Source organism: Tachysurus vachellii, chromosome 9 (genome assembly GCF_030014155.1).
Source record: "Tachysurus vachellii isolate PV-2020 chromosome 9, HZAU_Pvac_v1, whole genome shotgun sequence".
NCBI lineage: Eukaryota > Metazoa > Chordata > Actinopteri > Siluriformes > Bagridae > Tachysurus > Tachysurus vachellii.
In genome coordinates this window covers 15491808-15512146 of record NC_083468.1, presented here as the reverse complement: position 1 = coordinate 15512146, position 20339 = coordinate 15491808, and the positions used below count along the sequence as shown (strand labels likewise).

Genomic DNA, 20339 nt, shown 5'->3' with positions numbered 1-20339 from the left:
TTCACCTTAATTATAATGAAAAGCATTTGTGTCATTTGTAGCCTAAAGGGAATCCATTAAAAATGTATATTAATTAGGCTGACAGTCTGATTTGATCACCGCGTTGCCAGTGTTTCAGTGCATTACCTTCATATGTTGGTGTACTTGTGGAGACAAATAATTACAGCCAGCACCAGAACTACTGGTGGTATTGGTAAACACAGGTTTAAAAAAAGTTTAAAATTTCTTTTTGTCAATAAAGTATCTTACACATGTATACATACACATGTACACACACACACACACACACACACACACACACGTGAATGTGAGATGATCAGCTTTCAGCAGCTTATATATTTCAGATTATATTTACAACAAAAGAATAGGAGCAGATAGTCGTAAAATAAATGAAAGTCTACTACAATTAAACATATTGGTTGCATTTTTCTTTTGTGAAGCCTCTTTACAGGTCTGTACTGCAACTTCTTTGAGTTCTTGTTTGTCATGGGTGGTTTCTAGTGTCTACAGTGTCCTCTTCAGGATGTGAAATTCATGCTCAGTTGGATCTGGGAGTTGACTTGGCCAGTCTAAAACCTGTTTCACAATAAATGCAAATCTTCTTAAATATTTTTTACATTTTTTTTTATTAATGTATTTTTAAAAAAATAATGAACCTCATATTTCACATTAACATTGGAGCAGTAGATATAAAACATTCTTTAACTGCATTTTTACTAGCATACATTTGCTTCCAGCAATAAACCCATCAAGCATGAGACAGTAATTTGTATGAATATCCATTTTTATAAAATAATTGCTAAAAGGTGTAATTAAACAGTATTTTATAATACTTAGAAGAAATGGGATTTATTTTTTAATTTTTCCTGTATTACATTCTTATACAATAGTAATTTTGTATTTACTATAATACTATAATTTTCTAAATGTTTTATTACTATAATAAACACACATTGCAAAAATATACAATAAATACATTTAAACAACACCATAAATATATAAACCAAGCGTCTAACAAGTGTATTTATGGAATTAAATGAACTATACATGACTAAGTTTTACAGTAATGTATTTATATAAATCATAATACAGTTTTATATGCAATATGAACAGTGTTCTATCATTTAAAAAGAACATATTGTAGCATATTTTAATGAGGTATTATGTATTTTAATTTGGAAATTATTTAGATTATTTAGAGGTCCGCTCCAGGACTTTTGTGCTTTTTCTACTTGACATTAAACTTTTTAAAGATTCTATAACACTATTGGCCCTCGCAACACCTGAGCAGCTTTTACATGATTCACACTGCCCATCGCAATTAATTTACCTTCATAGAACAAAAGTAACATATGTAAATAGTTGTAAAACAAACTGAACTGCTTATACATGCTTTTTTATGTGTTCTGTTCATGCCCTAAATTTTCTAGAGCTGTCACATGATGTGTTTTCCAACCTTTTTGTAAAAAACAATTTTGTGTTGTTTACAAGAGTATTCACGTCCACTTTCAAGTCCATAACTATGTCCATGGTGTGGCTACTTTTATAAGTAGAGTAAATGCCATTTGGCAACTGGCTGTCGAAGTGCATGCATCATTAGCCTCCAGTGATCATCCTCCACATTTTCGCCTTTCCCAAAGCTTAGCTGACCAATTAGGCACTTGGACCTCTTTCGTGGACAGAGCTCATAGACAGATAAAGTCAGGATGCATTCCCTAATCTGAGCTTCTGGTAGATTGAAGATCAGAACCTCATTGAACACAGTCACATCCCAACGAGTCCTCTCAGAGGTTCTCTGATGTCTAATCCTACACTGGTTACACACAATTTTGGTTCTGGCATATAAAGCTAAAAAACAAACAGATAAAATTCTTTAGTGCAATATGTGACTTATTTCAATGATCTGAATTAGCTCAGTTGATTGACCAAACACTGTACATTTGTTCCTTGAGAATTCCTGAACTGTAAAGTGCAATTTAACTCAAATATGTTTTGTAGAATGCATCTCAGCATGTTAAAAAAAAAAAAGATTGCTTTACCTCTTTCCACCTTACTAGAGCGGAAAACCATCCTGATCTTCAGGACTCCCACCTCCAGTCTATGAGACGTGGGCATATATTTGAGAGACAGAAGGACTTCACCAACAATGTCCTGCAAAATGTAAAGTTACATGCCTTTATCACTGAATAAGGTTTATAATAATACTGAAATATTCAGTATTGTGTTAAAACATCGCAGAAGTGGTGTATTTACTGTTTCTGCTTTAAAATGTAATTTCCATTTATTTGTGTGGAGCTGAACTGTGACACTTTCCGTACTATTCCAGTGTCATTAAAGCAAACATGCGAATTTGCCCTAAATAAACCTTTTGCTTCTTGCTTATTTTTTTTTTGTATTCCTCCTAGTATGTAGACTTACTTTCTTTGGTCTTTGTAGGTCTGCCAGCATTTCCAAAGGTAATAAGATATTCAGACCTTTCAGAGATACACGGACCTGCCCCAGAATTCCATGTCGGGAGTATTTATCAAAATTTCTCACCTAAAATGACAAATAATTCTTGTGTCTGAAATTACTTTTTCACATGAGTGCTATGTTTATTTTGTGTTTTCCCTCATGTTCTCCTTGACTAATATGAACTTATTTTTAAGTATCTGAATCCATTTAGAGTGGATACACAATACACAATACCAAAACAGAGTAAATCAGGAGGGGGACAAATACCAAAAAAAAAAGTTTATTGGGGCAGGAAAACTTCCAATACAGTGGCTTAAAAAGGTATTTTTCACTCTTTGTGTATTTTTTCACAAAGAGAAATAAATAATGTAAACATTATTTAGTAAAATTGCAAAATGTAAAGCTTCAGAAGTAGCCACCAAACAATTCTGTTTCAATTTTGACAAGGACACAAGTGAAATCTGATCACATATCAAACTTTAACAGCAACTTAAACACGTGTCATTGCAAAAGACAAGAATCTTACACTTTACTAGGCTTGGATTCATACATAGTTGGATTCATACCTCCAGGCGCACTGTTAACTTGTGCATTTCTTCCTCAGTCACTGTGCAGGAAAACGTATCCCCAAATGTAGGGTTGCAGTTGTTCTTGATTGGGTGTGTCTGCCACTCCTGAAGCACACAAGTAAGCTGTTGCTCTTCATCTTCCACCGCTATACACAGCACTCGTACATGAACGAAGTAGTCCACACTCTGGCTGAATGTTTGAGTCGCCAGGCCTCTTGCCTCCAATACAGTCACCACCAACCGTGACTGGAGCTGATCATAGAAGAGTGAGAAGCGCAGTGTGCCCTGAATGTCTTCCTTATCCACATCCCAGAGACTGTCAGTACTGCTGGCCAGATCAGAGTTGCTGGACAGACAGCGACGTAAGGGTCCTAATTCACCCTGGTGGAAATATAGCTAAAAGAGAAGAATGGATGCTCTCATAATAGTGATAGTGATGGTAATTTTCAAATCATTACAATCCTACAAATAACTTAATCCAAAATTGATTTTTATCTACAAACAAACATAAAAAGCACAATCTGAGTTATATTGTTTAATTTCACCTAGATTACAGTGCAAAGGAATATGAAGCACACAACCTCTAAATTCGGAATTAGACTGTTTTAAATGATATACTGTAAAGCTGTGTTTGAGAGTGTGATAATTGAAGTCACTTACATTACAAGATGGCTGAATGACTCACCTGGTAGTTGGGTATCTGTGAGTTTTTAGATGCTTCATCTTTTGCAGATCGGATGTCTAATAGTGAGCTATTAACTGCAATTAAATATTGAAATTTTCAAATTCACTTTATACATGCAGTTTCTTACTACTTCTCAGATCTCTAGTCATTTACAATACAAACAACAAAAAATTATGACGTTTGCAATGGAACATACCAGTATGTCTGGAGCCAGTCAGTTGTGTGCAATATCGATGAATTTGCCATATCATTATACAGATGGCAATGAGAAAAAGAAAAACAGAAGTCCCTAAAGCCCAGTATTTAGCTTCCTCTGAGAAAGGTATCTGAATGTTCCATATAGAGTTCCCAGAAGTAGCTGACAAAAACATTCTCCCCTGCCATGTACAGCACTCCTACTGAGAAGGAGCCAGAACATGCGAGATATGGACACGTCTTCACTTCTCGACTATGTATTTAAGTTGTTATAAACATGACAAATTAGAAAATTATAATTCTATATGACATTATTTGAGAATCACAACAAACAATATGAATAACTAATAAACTTAACTCTTAAGTTCTTAAGTTTAACTAATACATCTTTAAATATTAGTTTTCTTTCTTCCCAGATTGAAAAAAAAGAACTGTACCTTTAAAAATAGATTCTTAGCGCTGGTTGTTGATAGGCTTCAACTATCGATGGTGATATATGTGGCTTCTATTTGTATTCATCTTTAACTAGACTGACTGCAGACATCAGCTGACAGATGATCAGTAAACATAAGCGAAAACCAGTCAGATCACTTTTTTATTTATCAGGTATAAAAGCCTCTCTTTTCCCTTCTTATAAGAGAACTCAGACACAGTCATGCTGCACTACTGTAAACTTAACAAAATGTCCTTTTGCAAACAATTCTTCAAATCATGTATATCATCCCACTAAATTGTTCATCCCAGCTCCCTTGAAATAACTGCTCACATCCTTAAATTAAAATCACTTACATTTTTTTTATCTCAGAATTGTAGTGTAAGAATAAAAAATGTGTGATTGTTGTTATAAAAACTGTATGTGCAACCTTTCAAATACATTTATTCAACTTTTTTTAATTTATTTTTTAAAGAAGCACTGACACCTGATAACTAGGCACAACTAAAAGTAACTAACAAGATGGATGAAAGTAAGGTGTCTTGTTTGTATTAGGTTTGTTTGCTGGTTAACATGCGGCCCAATGACAACAATGCCTACTTCACATATCACATAAAAAAAGAACAGCTCTGTCTGAAACTTTTAATAAGAAAATCTCTCTACATAATACACACAAATATAGGTTATTTATTATTTCAAGATATTTCAAGCTATAAGATATTTCATGTATTTTAAATAGTATATACATTTACTACTGATACTCACTCACTCTCTCACTCATTTTCTACCGCTTATCCGAACTACCTCGGGTCACAGGGACTACTGATAGTGTTTCATTCAAATCAGTATAGTGCACATTAAACATCAGCAAATTTTTCAGTATTTTCCCACTTATTATACTACTTACAATTTTATTAAAGTACTAAACAATCCTTTTACTTACAAGGATTAAAGTATCGTGGTTTTGCATAAGTAGAACTTAAACTTAACCAAAACATACATCAGCACTATCTAATTAATAAAGAACACAAACTGTTTTATAAACCAGTTTTATACTTTACAATATTTGTTTATTTCTCCTCCTCAGCAGCATCACCAGGGCAGAGCTTCTCCAGTGTAATGCAGAAATGTGCCATGATCTTTCTCAGTCAAATTGCCAATCACAGCCAAGACAGAGCTGATGCTCTCTTCTGTACTCAGTGGTGCCTGCAGAGAGAAGAGCTAAATTAAATGCAAGACTAGGGCTTGTTATCTGTTATCTAGGTGCCATATATATTAATAATTTTTAAACAAACCTTTCAGGCTAAAATCACTGAGTTATATACTAAAACAGTATTATTAGTTTCTGCTTAGTGCTTCAAATATCTGAAATAGGGAAAGATTTCAGATGCTTGTCATGTAAAGTGCCACTCCTATTGTCTATAACTTCCTATTTCAAATTATTTTCCTTCAAAGCATGCACAAGTCTAAGCACATTCTGACAACTCTTCTTAGCACAACTCTGATCACACTGACAACACTTGGAAGTGCTTACCTCCTGCCCTCCCATATCTGTGCGAACCCAGCCAGGATGAATAGCCATACAGAGGATCCCGTCAGCCTCCAGGTCCACTGCCATACATCTAGTGATCATGTTTAATGCGCTCTGCAACAGTGTCCATAAGACAGCAGATTCTTAATTTTTCTAACTCAAAATGATTTCTTAATATAACCGGCATTTTATTATATTTTAGGCTTAATTAGAGGATTTTACAACTTAGACTACAGTTGCAATAACATTAACAGACTTCCAGGCTACTGTGTTTGGAATTTTTCCTCATCATGTTAAATGTAGACTGCTGGTGGTTCATACCTTTGATGTTCTGTATGGGTACCATTTAAAGTCCTTGGCACGTTCTCCCCAGTTGAGCTCCACTGAGCCCAAGAGCGAGGTCATGTTGATAACTGAAGCTCGGTGGATGCCCAGTCCTACCCCATTCGCCGCAGCCCGCTTTAACATTGGAAGCATAGCCTGGCAGATGGCCCAAAAAACATCAATAACACAGAACTGTCACGTTATTTGATTATAATTCGACTATTAGTTTATAAAAAAATTGTTGCTGGAAATTTATAATAGCCAAATGACTCCAGAAGGTGGCGATAAAGCATTCAGCTTCATGACTTAAAACAACACTCCAGGATCAGGTCTCCAGCATCACTCCAGGATCAGAATATGGTCAGTACATTCGTGATAAAAAAAATGCACATTCACTCCTTTACTACATGTACAATGTCTGTGTTTGTTTATAAATAATGCAGCATTAATTCGTCCAGAAGAGATGACTGAAACAATTTTTTAAAAATATCTTTTCAGTGACTAGACTTGAACTAGACTTGGACTAGACTGAAAGTGACACCCTGCCCAGTGATAATGTTGCATGCTATAGGCATGGCACAATAAGCAAGTTTTCACTCATAATCTTTATATTAATAAAGAGATTACATTTAAATCTACATTTATATCCATTCAAACATTTTTACATTATTATCTACATTTTCCTGTTTTTGATGCTCTATTTACATGGCAATAACAAGTTATTGTATAACTGTATAAGTACAAGTTATTAATAGATTGTTTTAACTTAGCTATAAGTATTTTATAACAAGTAGGAAATTGTAATTTTATAAAAATTAAAATCTATTTAATAATTATAGAAAAAATTACAATGACATTAAGAATTTTTTCTTGTATATTGTACATTCATAAAAAGATGCAGATGCAATTGTTGGGAAATTATTTTGCATTAAACAAAACCAAGCATAAAAAAATATATTAATATGTTGCATTGATCTTGTTAAAAAAACAACAAATGTTAACAATTGTCTGGACAAGTAAGATTTAAGGTGCCATATAATTGCTTACCGATTTTTAAAGGAAAAAAAATGGTCAACTAATCAACTAACAGAATAATCAGTAGTCACAGTCCTATTGTTTAGACAAAGGAAAGTGGCATGTCAGAATTAAAAAAAGAAACCATATCAAAGCCATTTCAAAGTATGCCAGTGTCTTCACACAACCTATTTTTTAGTTATTTATATTGAAGCATAATCCAGTAACTTCTGTGAATCATTTAGTTATAAAAGTCAGGAATGGGTATTAAGAGATTAAGAAGGTTTGTGTAAATTTACTTTGGTTTCTGATTTAGAAATCACCTTGGTGATCATGAGGGGTCCGACAGAATTTGTATGAAAGTTCTCCAACATTTTCTCAGCGGTCACTGTTTCAAAGTCGGCTATGACGTTGATGCCAGCATTGTTGATAAGGCAGTTGAGGCCATCCTCCTCAACAATCTGTTCTACCTCCACAGCAGCCTTCTTGATACTCTCTTCACTGACAACATCTAGACAGATATAAAGGGGATGGAAGGGGATATAAAAAAAAACATTGCTTAACATAACAATAAGATTCATAAGCCTTAAGATCTATAAGAACTTACCAAGTGGGATAATGTGTATGTTTGGATGATTCTTGGAAAGGCTCTGCAATTCCTGTTAAAACAAATCAAATAACCAAAGTTGCATTCATTAATTGACAAACCTGTGTGAGTTATGGTATCTTTACCAGGTGCGGGTGGGGTTGGATCTGGTGCTGCTTGGTGACCGAGTGTACCTGGCTATGGTTTTCTCTAAAAATCAATCCTGTTGATTCTACTGATACTGATTCTGAGCTACTGATCTTTCCACCACTCACAAAGTCATGCAGGCAAGAGAACATTTGAAGACTTTGGCATAAAGGAATTAGTGTTAAGTCTATAATGATCTCAGAAATGACACTGACCTATAAGTTGCTCACTGGGTCTTGGCTGCACAATTCCACTGGGCTATAAACAGTTGTATAAAGGATATTATATCTAATCTCACTCACTGGTCTCACCTAAATGAGGATAGGTTTCAGTTTGGCTCCTCTCATGTTTTTTTTTCCTAACATCATCTCAGGAAGTTTTTACTTGCCACCATTGGCTCAGGCTTGCTCATTAGGGATGAATAATTCTTTAATTTTAAACTTTAAAAAAAAAGATTTTTACACTTCTGAAAAGCTTCTTTGAGACAATGCCCATTGCTCAAAAGCGCTATACAGATAAAAATTGAATTGAAAGTATAAACGTATTGTAAGTGATCACTAATTCAATATAACTAGATGACACTCTGATGATTTATCTCGCTAAGTTCTTGATGTTTGCAAAGTCTCACTGTAGAAAAGGCAAATGAACCTTTTTTGCATTAATATGTGTAGTAAAATGATGTTGTAGAATAGTGGATAAGGTGTTGGACTACTGTTTGGAAGGTCATGAGTTCGAATCCCAGGGTCCCTAACAAAACCCTTAAACCTCAATTGCTCAGTTGTATAAATTATAAGGAAACAGGTGTAGCAATGTTCGTATAGGATCAAACAGAAATTCAGTGTTGTCCATCCCCTATTACCTTCGCTTCCCCCGGATTACGTGCAGTAGCGATGATCTTTCCTGGATAAAATCCTCCATTCACTAAGCTTTCAACTATTTGTAATCCGAGGCCTCGGTTAGCCCCGGTTACAAGGACAGTTTTGCAGTTTTTAAAGGCGTTACTCATTATGTGATTAAAATACCTAATATATCCCTTCTTGCGAAGTGGATTGCGTTTATCCTGACAGCCTTCTGCCTAATTTAATGTAGTCGCTGAGAAGACTTGGACATCTGTCGCAAACCGGAAGAGAATAGCACTCAGGTGATTACGGTAAACCGATCTAAAGCTTTGTCCTTGCAAACACTACAGTGACGAGATCACTGGTGTTCAGCTACAGGAGAGCACATCTGATTGTGGCACAACCAGATAACACACCGTTCACACCTGAATAACATAACGCCATGAAGCATATGCAACTAAACAAATGCGTTCAACTCAGCAGACATTTAATTAAAGCTGCAGTAAACCACACATATGGTAGGCACCTAATCCAATCCTAGTTCTCTTAAATGGTCCTGTCCATACGGTAGATGACCTGTAGATGGCTGTATTTGACTGTTTATTCCACAATCTAACAGAACAGGACTATGGTCAGGAATATGATCTCTAACATGGTCCAATGTCTTCACCACCGTTTAAAATATCTCGTAAAAACGCCTAATTTAAATTCTTAAAGAGAAATTAAGTAATGCTCTGAACATTGATTCATACAAGTAAACTTTTATAAATTATCTTATGCAATTTGTGATAGAATACAAACGATTCATTAGGTTCAAAATCTTCAAAATAATTTCATACACTTCTTATAATTTATTTAGTATTTTTTATCCAATGCATAATAGCAAAAAAAAAAATCATAATCAAATCTTGACTACATGTGCAAGATCCTATCTGCAACATCAATAAAATAAGGACCTGCAGAAGGAACATTAAAGTTGCTGCAGCGCCCTTATGGAGGCACGCAGAGAGCTGTGGGAAATTGATTGCATTTCTAATACTGTGCACGAATTTACATGGTGTATTAGTTTAAGGGTACGAGTTGCATATTTTAATGCTAACTACCTTGTGTAACTTCATGGGTATTTGAACAGGTTTCTATTACTGCAAGCCACACTAAAAATAACTAAAAATATAGCTGCAAGCAGCGATGGCGGGCCCTCGCACTTTTTTTTTTATCGCTATACGGTGCCTCCCAGAAAACAATGCACGGTGGGCAAGTGCATCAAGTGGGTAAATATCAGTGGACTGTAGGTAAATGAAACCCCACATTTTAGACAAACGGGGGCGCTAGTGACCCACTTAAGAGACACACCTTTGTCTGACCTTTTTGTCCACACTTAATAGCCGACAAATGTGATGTATGTGTCAAATTTCAAGTTAATCTAAGCACGCCAAAAGCCTTAAATATGCCTGAAATAAAAGTAAACTTTGACACGATGCCATGGTAACAGTGTTTACGCATCTCGCATCTCCAATATCTCTGCGTCATGGTGGCCAAGTCTGGTCTCAATTTTATGAATCCCCTAGGAGGATTATTTAAAAGTTTACCGCATGCAGCTGTCAGAAAATCCACCTTTGTGACTGACACACTTCCTGGGGCCTGTTGGTGGCGCTATACCCGGGACTCACAATAAGCACATCGATGCGATCGGAATCCTTGGCCGAACATACACACCGCGTGTCATCACAATAAGACATTTTTTGCCTTAGATAGAAGACACGTTAAGGGACCCCAATTGGCCAATGTGTGGGGGGGGAAAAAAAACAAAAAACAAAAAAATACTCCCGAGCAAAAACAATAGGGCTTCGCACCTTTCGGTGCTCAGGCCCTAATAACACAAAGATCCATGCCAAAAACAGAAAACACCCACTGTATAAAAAGTGCTGTTATTAGTAACTGAACTAAATTTAAGGGATATTGTAGCATATTATCTTCATAAAAAACTTGCAAGAACACTCCAGGCTTGATAAGCTCATCTTTATTGGTTAACTGCACAAGGTTTTAGGATATATTTTGCATATAACATTTCACATTTAACAGTTGAGAAAAATAGGAGATTTTGATAGTTGATGACAAAGAAATCCCACTAAGTAAATTTTAACTTGTTTCAACCAAACCGCCTATTTATAAGCCATTGTGTATTATGCATCCAAATGAATAAAACTCCATATAACTTACAATACATTTACGTGCACCAGTGATTAAATCAGGTGTGCAAAAGAAATGGGAATAAAACTTTGATTATGATTGTTGCTTTTTTTTTTTTTTTAGCTGTATTAGTTTGATTTGTAATGTAAATGTAACAGGCATTTGTCAGGTTGGAACAAGTGCTTTAATGTTGTGGGAAATTATACACATTGGATCACATCTAATACAAATCCTGCAGCTAGTTTTTTAGCTGCTCCGAACTCAGAGTCTCCTCTAAAAAGTGCTTTTGCTTCATGTATAATTAAATGCCCAAGATCTTTATTGGGACAAAGAACATGGCTCCAATGATCAGATGAAATGGTCTATAACAGTTTATAAAAGTAAATACCACAAAATTAGCATTACCGAAATGGACAGACCTGCTAGCTCAAGTTATTTGTCTGAATATATTTTTCTCTTAAGTGCTTTGGATTCATAATATTCTATTTACAAATTTTCAGATGAAACATTACTGACTTAAATAGAAGGGGGAGGTTTTTTGAGAAACTAAAGCCACTAAGAAATTGGGAACTCTTTGGGAACTCTGTAATATCAGTATAGCTTGATCTCTCTCACACCTCAAGGGGAAATTTATAAGTGCAGCGCTTTTAAATTTTACTTTTTCCATTTTATATAATAATAAATTATTATTATTAATAATGCCAATCAAGATGAGCCAACAATGATCAGGGAATTCCTACTTAGCACGCTCCCAATTTCAACCAAGACATTTTGTGTGCAAGTTGAATGTCACTACAGTATACAACAACATCTACAACACATTTGATTCACTTGGTAACTGCATGAATGGCTTGTGCAAGGTAGCCCACATTTCCGGAGGTCACGCCTGCCATGGAGATACGTCCATCCTTTGTCATGTAGACAGAGTAATCGTTAATTAGACGTTCCACCTGAGAAAGGAGAACGAGATGTTAGAATGAATTCTTGAGGAAAGATGGTCTAGTTGGGTTTTTACTTAGACTAACCTGCTCAGGCTTGAGGCCAGTAAAACAGAACATGCCGATCTGGTCAGTGATGTGTTGCCAGTTATGAGTGGAGCCCTCCTTTTTAAGATTTGAGACAAGCATGTCCCTCATCTTAATTATGCGTTCGGCCATGCCTTTCACCTCAACCAGCCTATGAAACAGCAAAACAAAAGTCGTTTACTCTTTCCTTACACTATATTACAAAAGAAGGTATGTGGACAGCTAACCATCATGCCCATACTTTTGCAGATTTAGTACCCATGCATTGTAATAACCTCCACTCTTCCAGGGAACCTGGCTGTGAGGATTTGCCCATTCTGCGTCAAGCACATTAAAGGTCAATTCACTGGGGCAGTGTCAACATTCTAATTTAACTTTGAAATTCATGTCTTACTGGACCTTGCTTTGTGCATGGGGGCATGGTCATGCTGGAATATGTTTGGGGCCAGAGTGAAGAGAAACTGTAATGTTACTGCATACAAAGTCATAATAGACATTTGGGTTCTTCCCACTTTGTGGCAAAACTTTGGTGAAGGACCATGTGATGTCAGATGTTCATAAACTTTTGGCCATATATTTACACTTTAATATGCCACAATATTTGGAACAACATTTTATAAAGCTTTTGATCTGGATATGCAGAATGTTTATGACAAGCAATATTGTCAGGCTAGTATATTTTACTTCAAATAAAGCATGTTCATAATAACCCAACAATCCAGTACAGAGGATTTGGGTGTAGTGTAAAATGAAATACCTACATTAAGATTAGGATTCATTTTTGTTGATTGGCTATTCGTTTGAAAGTTTAAGCCACACTTAATGCATAGGCTGCTTCTAGTTTTTATGCATCATATTAAGATAAAGTTAACTGAACTATGAAAAAGAAAAAACAAAGAAAAAGAAAAAACAAAAAGCTATTTTTCATGCATTTTCTATATTACTGAAAATTATTCCTAATTAACACTTACCACTCACTGTAGAGTTCAGGTGTGTTAAGTATGGTTGCAGCAATGCGAGCTCCATTCAAAGGGGGGTTGGAATAGATTGGACGGATGAGTATCTTCAGCTGGGACTCTACACGCTTGGCCTCCTCAGAATCCTTACACACAACTGTAAAACCTCCTACACGCTCACCTGGACACCAGACATACCCACAGCTCAGTTACACTCAAATGTAAATGTTCTAACTGCTGTTACACCAATGCACATGATTAATTGTAGTAGTGAAGAAATTAGCATTGGGGGGAATTAGCAATGCAAAAACTAAACAGTTCAATTAGCAAAATAATCAAGAAAGATTAGTAAATTAGTCATAAAGGTTTATAATGAAAATTAACTCTATATAAAACATATAAATGCCAATTATATCTGTGTTTTAGTCATAAATGCACACACTTATTTGACCAACGCTCACCATACAGGCCCATGTTCTTAGCAAAGGATTGTGAGAGAACAATATTGTGGCCTTGTTCAATAAAGTGGCGCACAGCCCAAGCGTCCCGGTCAATGTCCCCACTGGCAAAGCCCTGATAAGCCATGTCAAAGAACACCAAAAGATTTCTTTTCTGTTGAAAAGAAAGATTTAGGCATTAGCACAATTATTTACAAACAGAGACCTTAACATTTTCAAATACTTTACTCCCAACTTTATACGTTCACAAAAGCAAAAACCAGCACCTTGATCACATCAGCCATCTCCTTCCACTGCTCTGGTTTTGGGTCTACTCCAGTGGGGTTGTGAGCACATGCATGCAGAACAATCACACTCTTCTCTGGGATTTTCTGATAAAGATAAGCACACAAAAGCCTCAAACTTAAACTGTTAGTACATCACATATTTTACTCAAAGTTTAGTGTTGCAAAATAGTGAGCAGTGTGGGTCAAAAATTTCTCTCAGCTTAAATTTATTACAAAAAACAATAATCCAGTGTAGTACAATTAGAAATTGTCTCATTAATTTATCATATTGAACAAATCAAAATAAGCTTCATTTGTTGTTTTTCAAAATCTTTACAGTTAACAAAACTTTCCGTCAATACAAATGTATTTTGATAATTTTACCCTTGATCTGTTTAAAAACAATATATTGCAAGTGAGTTTCTATCACAAGGTCCTACATACATTTTATATGCAACATCAAGTGAATCAAATAAAGCTGCAGCAACATTTTAAAGAAATAAAAACTAATCAAAGTTTGTTGTGATGAATGTAACCTTAAAACAAATAAAGAACAAAAGTACATGTGTGCCTTACTGAGATGTCATTAATGGCTCCCTTAAAGTCAAAGCCACAGGTCTTTGGGTCGTAGTAGGTGTAAGCCTTCAGCTGCATGCCTGCATCTCTGAAGATGGGTGTGTGGTTTCCCCATGAGGGCTTCGGCAGGTACACATCACGCACTGCAGTGTGGAACCGGGACTGAGACAAAACAGGAGAAAAAAATTTATTAGTGAGAGGAACAAAACATAAAACCCCATGCCTTCCAATTACAGAATCTAAATATAAATAAAATAAAATGAATGAATAATTAAAAGTCTCACCAGGAAATTGGCTCCAATACGCAGAGATCCAGTTCCTGAAATGGTCTGAACGGTGATACTCTAAGGTTTAAAAAAAAAAAAAAAAACAGGCCAGTTTGAGTAAATGAGTGAGGAGGCAAAAAAAAAAAAAAAAAAAAAATTTCATACAAACAAAAATACAAAAACATTCTTCTTACTCTGCCACTCTTCAGGACTTCATTGTCAGGTCCCAGAGCGAGCTGAGCACAAGCCTTGTTGAAATCTGCCAGGCCTCCAATGGGAAGGTACTCTTTGTCCAACTTCTTAGCAGCAATCTGAGTCTCAGCCTGAACACACCCACAAGGTAACATTTAACATATTTCAAATTTGAAATAACACCAAAGATCGGTCTAAGCAGTGGCTAGATATAAATGTTCATAAACATCTAGATGTCATTAAACTGAAACACAGCAGATATATTTTACGTTTTTACCCCAAACAGTAATTAGCTAAAAATAAATCAAATCTAAAACAATCAACTTCCAGGCCTGTATTCTTAAAGCTACTAAAAATCATCTTAGAGGGCTCCTCATTTAGCTTAAATAATCTTATCAAAGAGTGATTCAAGACCAATCTCAGAGCAAGGAAAAGAAAAAACTTATTAGAAAGGAGGCAGTGCTATAGAATTTCTGTGCTGTGTTGGAGATGTTAGTGCATCTCTAATATGATTGGTTGCAGACAATCCCTACAGGATTGAATCTGTAGCATCTTATTAACATTGTCTGAAACCCAATCTTCTATCTCGTCACCTTAATATTCTGTCTGCTAAAAAAAAAAATCTTAAGCCTCTTAAAAGTCCTACTCCCAACACTTTTTGACCTTATGAGCTCTTTCAAGGGTTAAGATGCTTTGTGAATACCTATCTTTACAAATAGCTTCTCTTTAATTTTCAGGTTAAACACCCACATTTCTAATACATTTCTTAGAATTTTGTAACTAGGAGCAACTCTTTGCACTAAAGATTTTCATGAATACAGGCCCAGATCTCTCCTTAGGTAGTAATGGATTCATGAGTTTTGACAGTGAGTGAATCTAATCTGAGCTGGTGCACCTAGTTCAAGAGGAAGAGATATGTTAAGCTGCACCTTGCGGACGCAGCTAAGAACAAAGGGTTTCCCCTGGTCATCACGATAAGCCCCCACTCCAAGGTTCATCTTCTTGGGGTTGGTATCACGCTTGAAAGCTTCAGTCACCCCAAGGATGGGGTCAGGGGGGCCCATCTGCACCTCAGACCACCATGAGCTGCATCACAGGAAATAAAATTCACTTAATTTCAATCAGTGCAACCTATTGTAGAGCAAGTCTAGGCTAGACTTCCTCTATAACAGTCTGATAACTAAAAGGAATAAGAACACACATTATATTTACAGATGTAATGCTTATAATTGTTCATTTTGTAAACAGGTCTCCTCAAACAAAACTTAAAGTGAATATTGCAAGACCCTTGTAAAAAGGTCAAATATTTATTAGTCCAACAGACCGATCATGTACCAGGATTCAATGACAAATCTCTATGGAATCTGGAGTTTTGCCAACATCAAGGGTTCAACAGTCTAGTCTGCCTTTCAGGCTGTCTGTGGCTACTCTGCCCAGGAGTGCACACAAAAAACAGACTTCCATAAAAAGGTTTAATTGCTGCCATTACCTGGAACATTACCAATGTTTACAATTATTTGCAGAATATACCAGCAGTTAATTAAAAGCTGCTATAACTGTGTTGCATGTTAAGAGTTAACTTCATGAATATTTCTCTTCCACCACAATCACTTCCAGCCATGTGAACGGTTTCTACAATTATTATGTCGTCATGTTTACTTACTGCTCAATGTACATTCAGACTAAATAACATGTGTTTTAATAACTAACTCTCTCATTCATTCAGTAAACTATTTTGTATTACAACTTGTAGCAAGATTTACAGTGCATTTCTCCACCCCTACCGGGAAGGATGATAATCCAATGAGATGCTAGCCTCAATACACACCCTTCTGGTAAAAACAGTTCATCTAAAACACTCCAAAGGGCAAAAACTCTGCAGAACTCTGTGTCAACAACTTCATAGAAGCGTACAAGTTACTATTTATAAATCAAAGAAAATGTCTGTTTTTTCCCTCTGTTGGCTCACATCACTGTAATAAGTCTGACATCACATCACCACATCCCCTTGCAAAGCAACTTACCTTGAAACCATGACTAAGAGGATTACTTTGACTAGCAAGCAAGAAGATGAAAGATCAGAATGATAATTTAGTGCACTGTATTCAGTCACATTTATTTTTTAAATACAAGTAGAAAACTAAATGGGACTCAAAAAAAGGCTAATGTACGTCTTCATAAATGATAAAAAAAACGTCTTTTTGGATTGTTTCAGTTAAAAGAAACCAGAAAATAGCTTTAAAATAAATATAAAAATAGACATAGGATGATGTTTTTTAATCATACATTTAGATTTTATATAAATGCAGTCAGTGTGATTTATTTTTTTTGTCCAAAATATCAATAATAAAAAAAAATCTAGATCTAATCCTTGTTGGTCTCAACATGCTAACAGGAAATTGTAGGTTTCGCTGAAAGGTTTCTATCAACTGAGCAGATTAAACTACAAGGCCTCGGGATGACTTTTCACTTGGCATCATTGATTTCCTATGTACAAAAAACTCGAAACAGACACACAAATAAACTCGGTGGCAACATTAGTTTGTACCATTAGTAATTTCGTGTGATTTGTCAGTTTCCACAAGCATTACGCGGTTTAATTGTTGTCAAGGTGACACCAAAGAAACACAGTGGGTTGTTAGCAACTTTTCAGTGATGTAGCTATCCTTATCCAGTTAGCTACCCGTTGTGACCTTCGTAATTGTTGACTTCGGTCAAGCTACACTGATATCACTACGTGTATAAATTAGTTTCTTAATTACACACGCTAGAATCCAGCAGCTGATTAATTAACTAGCTAGCTAGCTTCCATGCAACCGGAGAAATGCATTATGGGAGACGACCCGTTACAAGTCATTAGGCTAACATAGCCAACCAAACTCCTACTGTTATAATACAACTCAGTTAAAAAAAAAAAAAATTACCTTGCGCGGAGAGGTAAGACTCCCAGAGCTGGGCTATACACCCCAACCGATGAAATAATCTTGCAAGTCTTCAGCAGAGCCATTGCTGCAACCGTACGTGACTAAAGCTTGAAGAGGACTCACACACAGAACTAACGAGACTTAGAGAGAAAGTCACAGCAGCAAAGCTTTCTAAAGAAGCACACAGGGAGCGAACAGCGCCGCCTACAGCACAGAGGACCGATGTACAACAAAATTAAATGCCTGTCGATTTGTTAATTCTCAGTTTGTAAAGAAATTCTGGAAAATAAAATACCATAAAAAAATAACTATTTAGGTAATGGCATCAGCAAAAGTGTATTGTATAGCTGAGAAAATATGTGCCTCCTGTCAGTCATTTTGATAGACACGCCCCAACGCCTCTTAACTCCGCCCCATCTCAGTCTGTTTACTAAAACAATTGTGTTGTATGCAAGACATTGGGGCACTGATGACTGATTACCTTAGACATTCTAATTTCCTTATCAATTATTAAAAAAAGCCAAATATTTAAGATTTTTAAGTTTTATGTAACATATTTGTTAGCTTAGCCCCACACATTTCTGTCGTTATCCTACAAGCAATACTATAGAGTCTATGGCATAGACTGTGCAGAGCTATTTTTAAAATCAAAGATTTTTGTGATTGATAGAAATGACAGACACACTGACCAGTTTGAATGATGAGGAGGTTGTTGTCCTCAATACCCATATGTAGGCATCTCCTCTTAATGTCTGAATACTTCTACTAGATTTTGATATTCTGGGTACTACCAGAAGTCCTGAAATTTTTTTTATCACAAAGAGTGTGACAGATTGTAGCATGTTAGAAGACTGGTTAAATACATGGGAGCTAAACCATTTAGAGCCTTATATGTAAGTAGCAGCAAATAGCAGTTTGTATTAGATTCTAAAATTAACATGTAGCCAGTGTATAGATGATAAAATTGGGTATATATGATTGTATTTTCTTGTCCTGGTAAAAACTCTGGCAGCTGCATTTTGGACTAACTGTAGCCTATTTATTGTAGATGCAGGACAACCACCTAATAATGCAATACAATAATAATAATTACAATAGTCCAGTCCAGAGGTCATGATAGGATGTTTCTTAGCTTGGCAATATTTCTCAGGTGAGAGAAGGCTGTTTTTGTAATATGGGCAATATGATTTTCAATATGAAAAGACAAGTTGCTGTCAAATATAACACCCAGGTCTTTCACTGTAGTAGTACTTACAGTACTTAGTAGTAACAGTACATCCCTCTAAATAGAAGTTGAATTGTGAGAGCTTTTGTGTACTGGTTTTTGGACCGATAAGTTGTATTTCCGTCTTATCAGAATTTAACAATAGAAAATTACAGGTCATCCAATTTTTTAAATCTTTAACACACTGTTATCCAATTTTGATATTTCACTGGGTATCGTCAGTATGACAATGGAAACTAATCCCATGCCTTCAAATGACATTTCCCAAGGGAAGCATGTATACTAAGAAAAGCAGAGGCCCTACAGAGGATCCTTGAGAGACCCCATAATAATAAACTGGAGGATTCTACATTTAAATCTACAAAATGGTATCGATCAGACAGGTAGAATCTAAACCATCTTAATACCTGTCCCTGAATACCTGTGTAATTTTGTAAGTGATGTAGGAGAATGTTGTGATCTATAGTGTCGAATGTAGCACTAAGATCACTAATAGAGTCTAACAGAGACATGCGGTCTTGGCCTGAAGCTAATAACATGTCATTTATAACTTTAACAAGTGCAGTTTCTGTGCTATGATGGGGCCTGAAATGTAACTGAAATTCTTCAAAGTTATTGTTCTCCTGCAAAAAGAAGAACTTCTTCAAGTCTTGAAGAAAGCACCTTCACTAAAATTTTAACATCACAATTGAGCAAAGAAATAGGCTTATATGAAGCACAATCTAAAGGTTCTTTATCCTTTTTAAGCAATACAGAGATGAGGAAGGCATGTGGTAACCTAGTGGTTAAGGTGTCAGGCTATCAATTGGAAGGTTGTAAGTTCGATCCCAGGTCCACCGAGCTGCCACTGTTGGGCCCCTGAGCAAAGCCCTTAACCCTCAATTGCTCAGTTGAATAAAAATGTAATAATGTAAGTCGCTCTGGATAAGGGTGTCTACCAAGTGCTGGAAATGGATTCATTATTGATTTAAAGCTGGGGAGATTTCTTAGAGAATTTTTTAAAGAAATCTAATGGCAAACCGTCGGGTCCTGGGGACTTCCCAGATTGTAATGAAGGAATGGTATCTGTCACCTCCTCCTGTGAAACTGGTTCTTCTAAAAGGTTAGGAGCATCAGGCAACATGGTGGGGACATTTAATCGACCAAGAAAATCTGCAATATCCCCTGTTGTGCTGTGGTAAGCCAAGACGGTAGCAGCAGATCCTTTAAGTCCTGTAAGATGTGAGTTGGTGATTAGACTTTGTTTGTCGAGCACATCCCATAGATGCTCGATCGGATCTGGGGAATTTGGAGGCCAACAGATTGAACTCTTTGTCATGTTTTCACAGCAGTCTTGAACAATTTTCTGACTGGTCTGCAGCAATACTCTCATATTCAGCAGGTTGTGATGCATTGTGTTTTCTGATACCCTAAAGGTGATTCTCTGGGAATATACCTGATTGATCTGGTTGCTCGTTTACCCGATTGTCCTTCCGTGGACCATA

At 36.1% G+C, this 20339-nt stretch overlaps 3 protein-coding genes across 4 annotated transcripts; all 3 read right to left on the bottom strand.

Moving 5' to 3' along the window:
• Positions 1 to 1124: 1124 nt before the first annotated feature.
• syt19 (synaptotagmin XIX) lies at positions 1125 to 4418 on the bottom strand. Of its 2 annotated transcripts, none has more exons than XM_060877875.1 (7): positions 4341 to 4418; positions 3905 to 4106; positions 3709 to 3782; positions 3021 to 3419; positions 2419 to 2538; positions 2040 to 2151; positions 1125 to 1848 (listed from the first exon to the last, which is right to left on the bottom strand). In XM_060877875.1, the coding sequence occupies exons 2-7, from the start codon at positions 4077 to 4079 to the stop codon at positions 1544 to 1546; spliced, it is 1185 nt and encodes a 394-aa protein (XP_060733858.1). In that variant the 5' UTR covers positions 4080 to 4106; positions 4341 to 4418; the 3' UTR covers positions 1125 to 1543. The 2 variants fall into 2 exon arrangements, with proteins under 2 accessions (XP_060733858.1, XP_060733859.1); XM_060877876.1 differs by having other exon boundaries at positions 3905 to 4103; positions 4341 to 4388.
• Positions 4358 to 9278, bottom strand: si:dkey-12e7.4 (uncharacterized protein LOC558132 homolog). The gene is made up of 7 exons (XM_060877877.1): positions 8798 to 9278; positions 7813 to 7864; positions 7529 to 7716; positions 6189 to 6347; positions 5871 to 5981; positions 5393 to 5542; positions 4358 to 4450 (listed from the first exon to the last, which is right to left on the bottom strand). Exons 1-6 carry the CDS (start codon positions 8942 to 8944, stop codon positions 5429 to 5431), a joined length of 771 nt encoding a protein of 256 aa, XP_060733860.1. The 5' UTR covers positions 8945 to 9278; the 3' UTR covers positions 4358 to 4450; positions 5393 to 5428.
• A 1504-nt stretch (positions 9279 to 10782) lies between these two features.
• got2a (glutamic-oxaloacetic transaminase 2a, mitochondrial) lies at positions 10783 to 17790 on the bottom strand. The gene is made up of 10 exons (XM_060877874.1): positions 17631 to 17790; positions 15636 to 15792; positions 14709 to 14837; positions 14533 to 14592; positions 14249 to 14410; positions 13673 to 13777; positions 13410 to 13560; positions 12964 to 13129; positions 11993 to 12143; positions 10783 to 11917 (listed from the first exon to the last, which is right to left on the bottom strand). Exons 1-10 carry the CDS (start codon positions 17711 to 17713, stop codon positions 11795 to 11797), a joined length of 1287 nt encoding a protein of 428 aa, XP_060733857.1. The 5' UTR covers positions 17714 to 17790; the 3' UTR covers positions 10783 to 11794.
• Positions 17791 to 20339: the final 2549 nt, after the last annotated feature.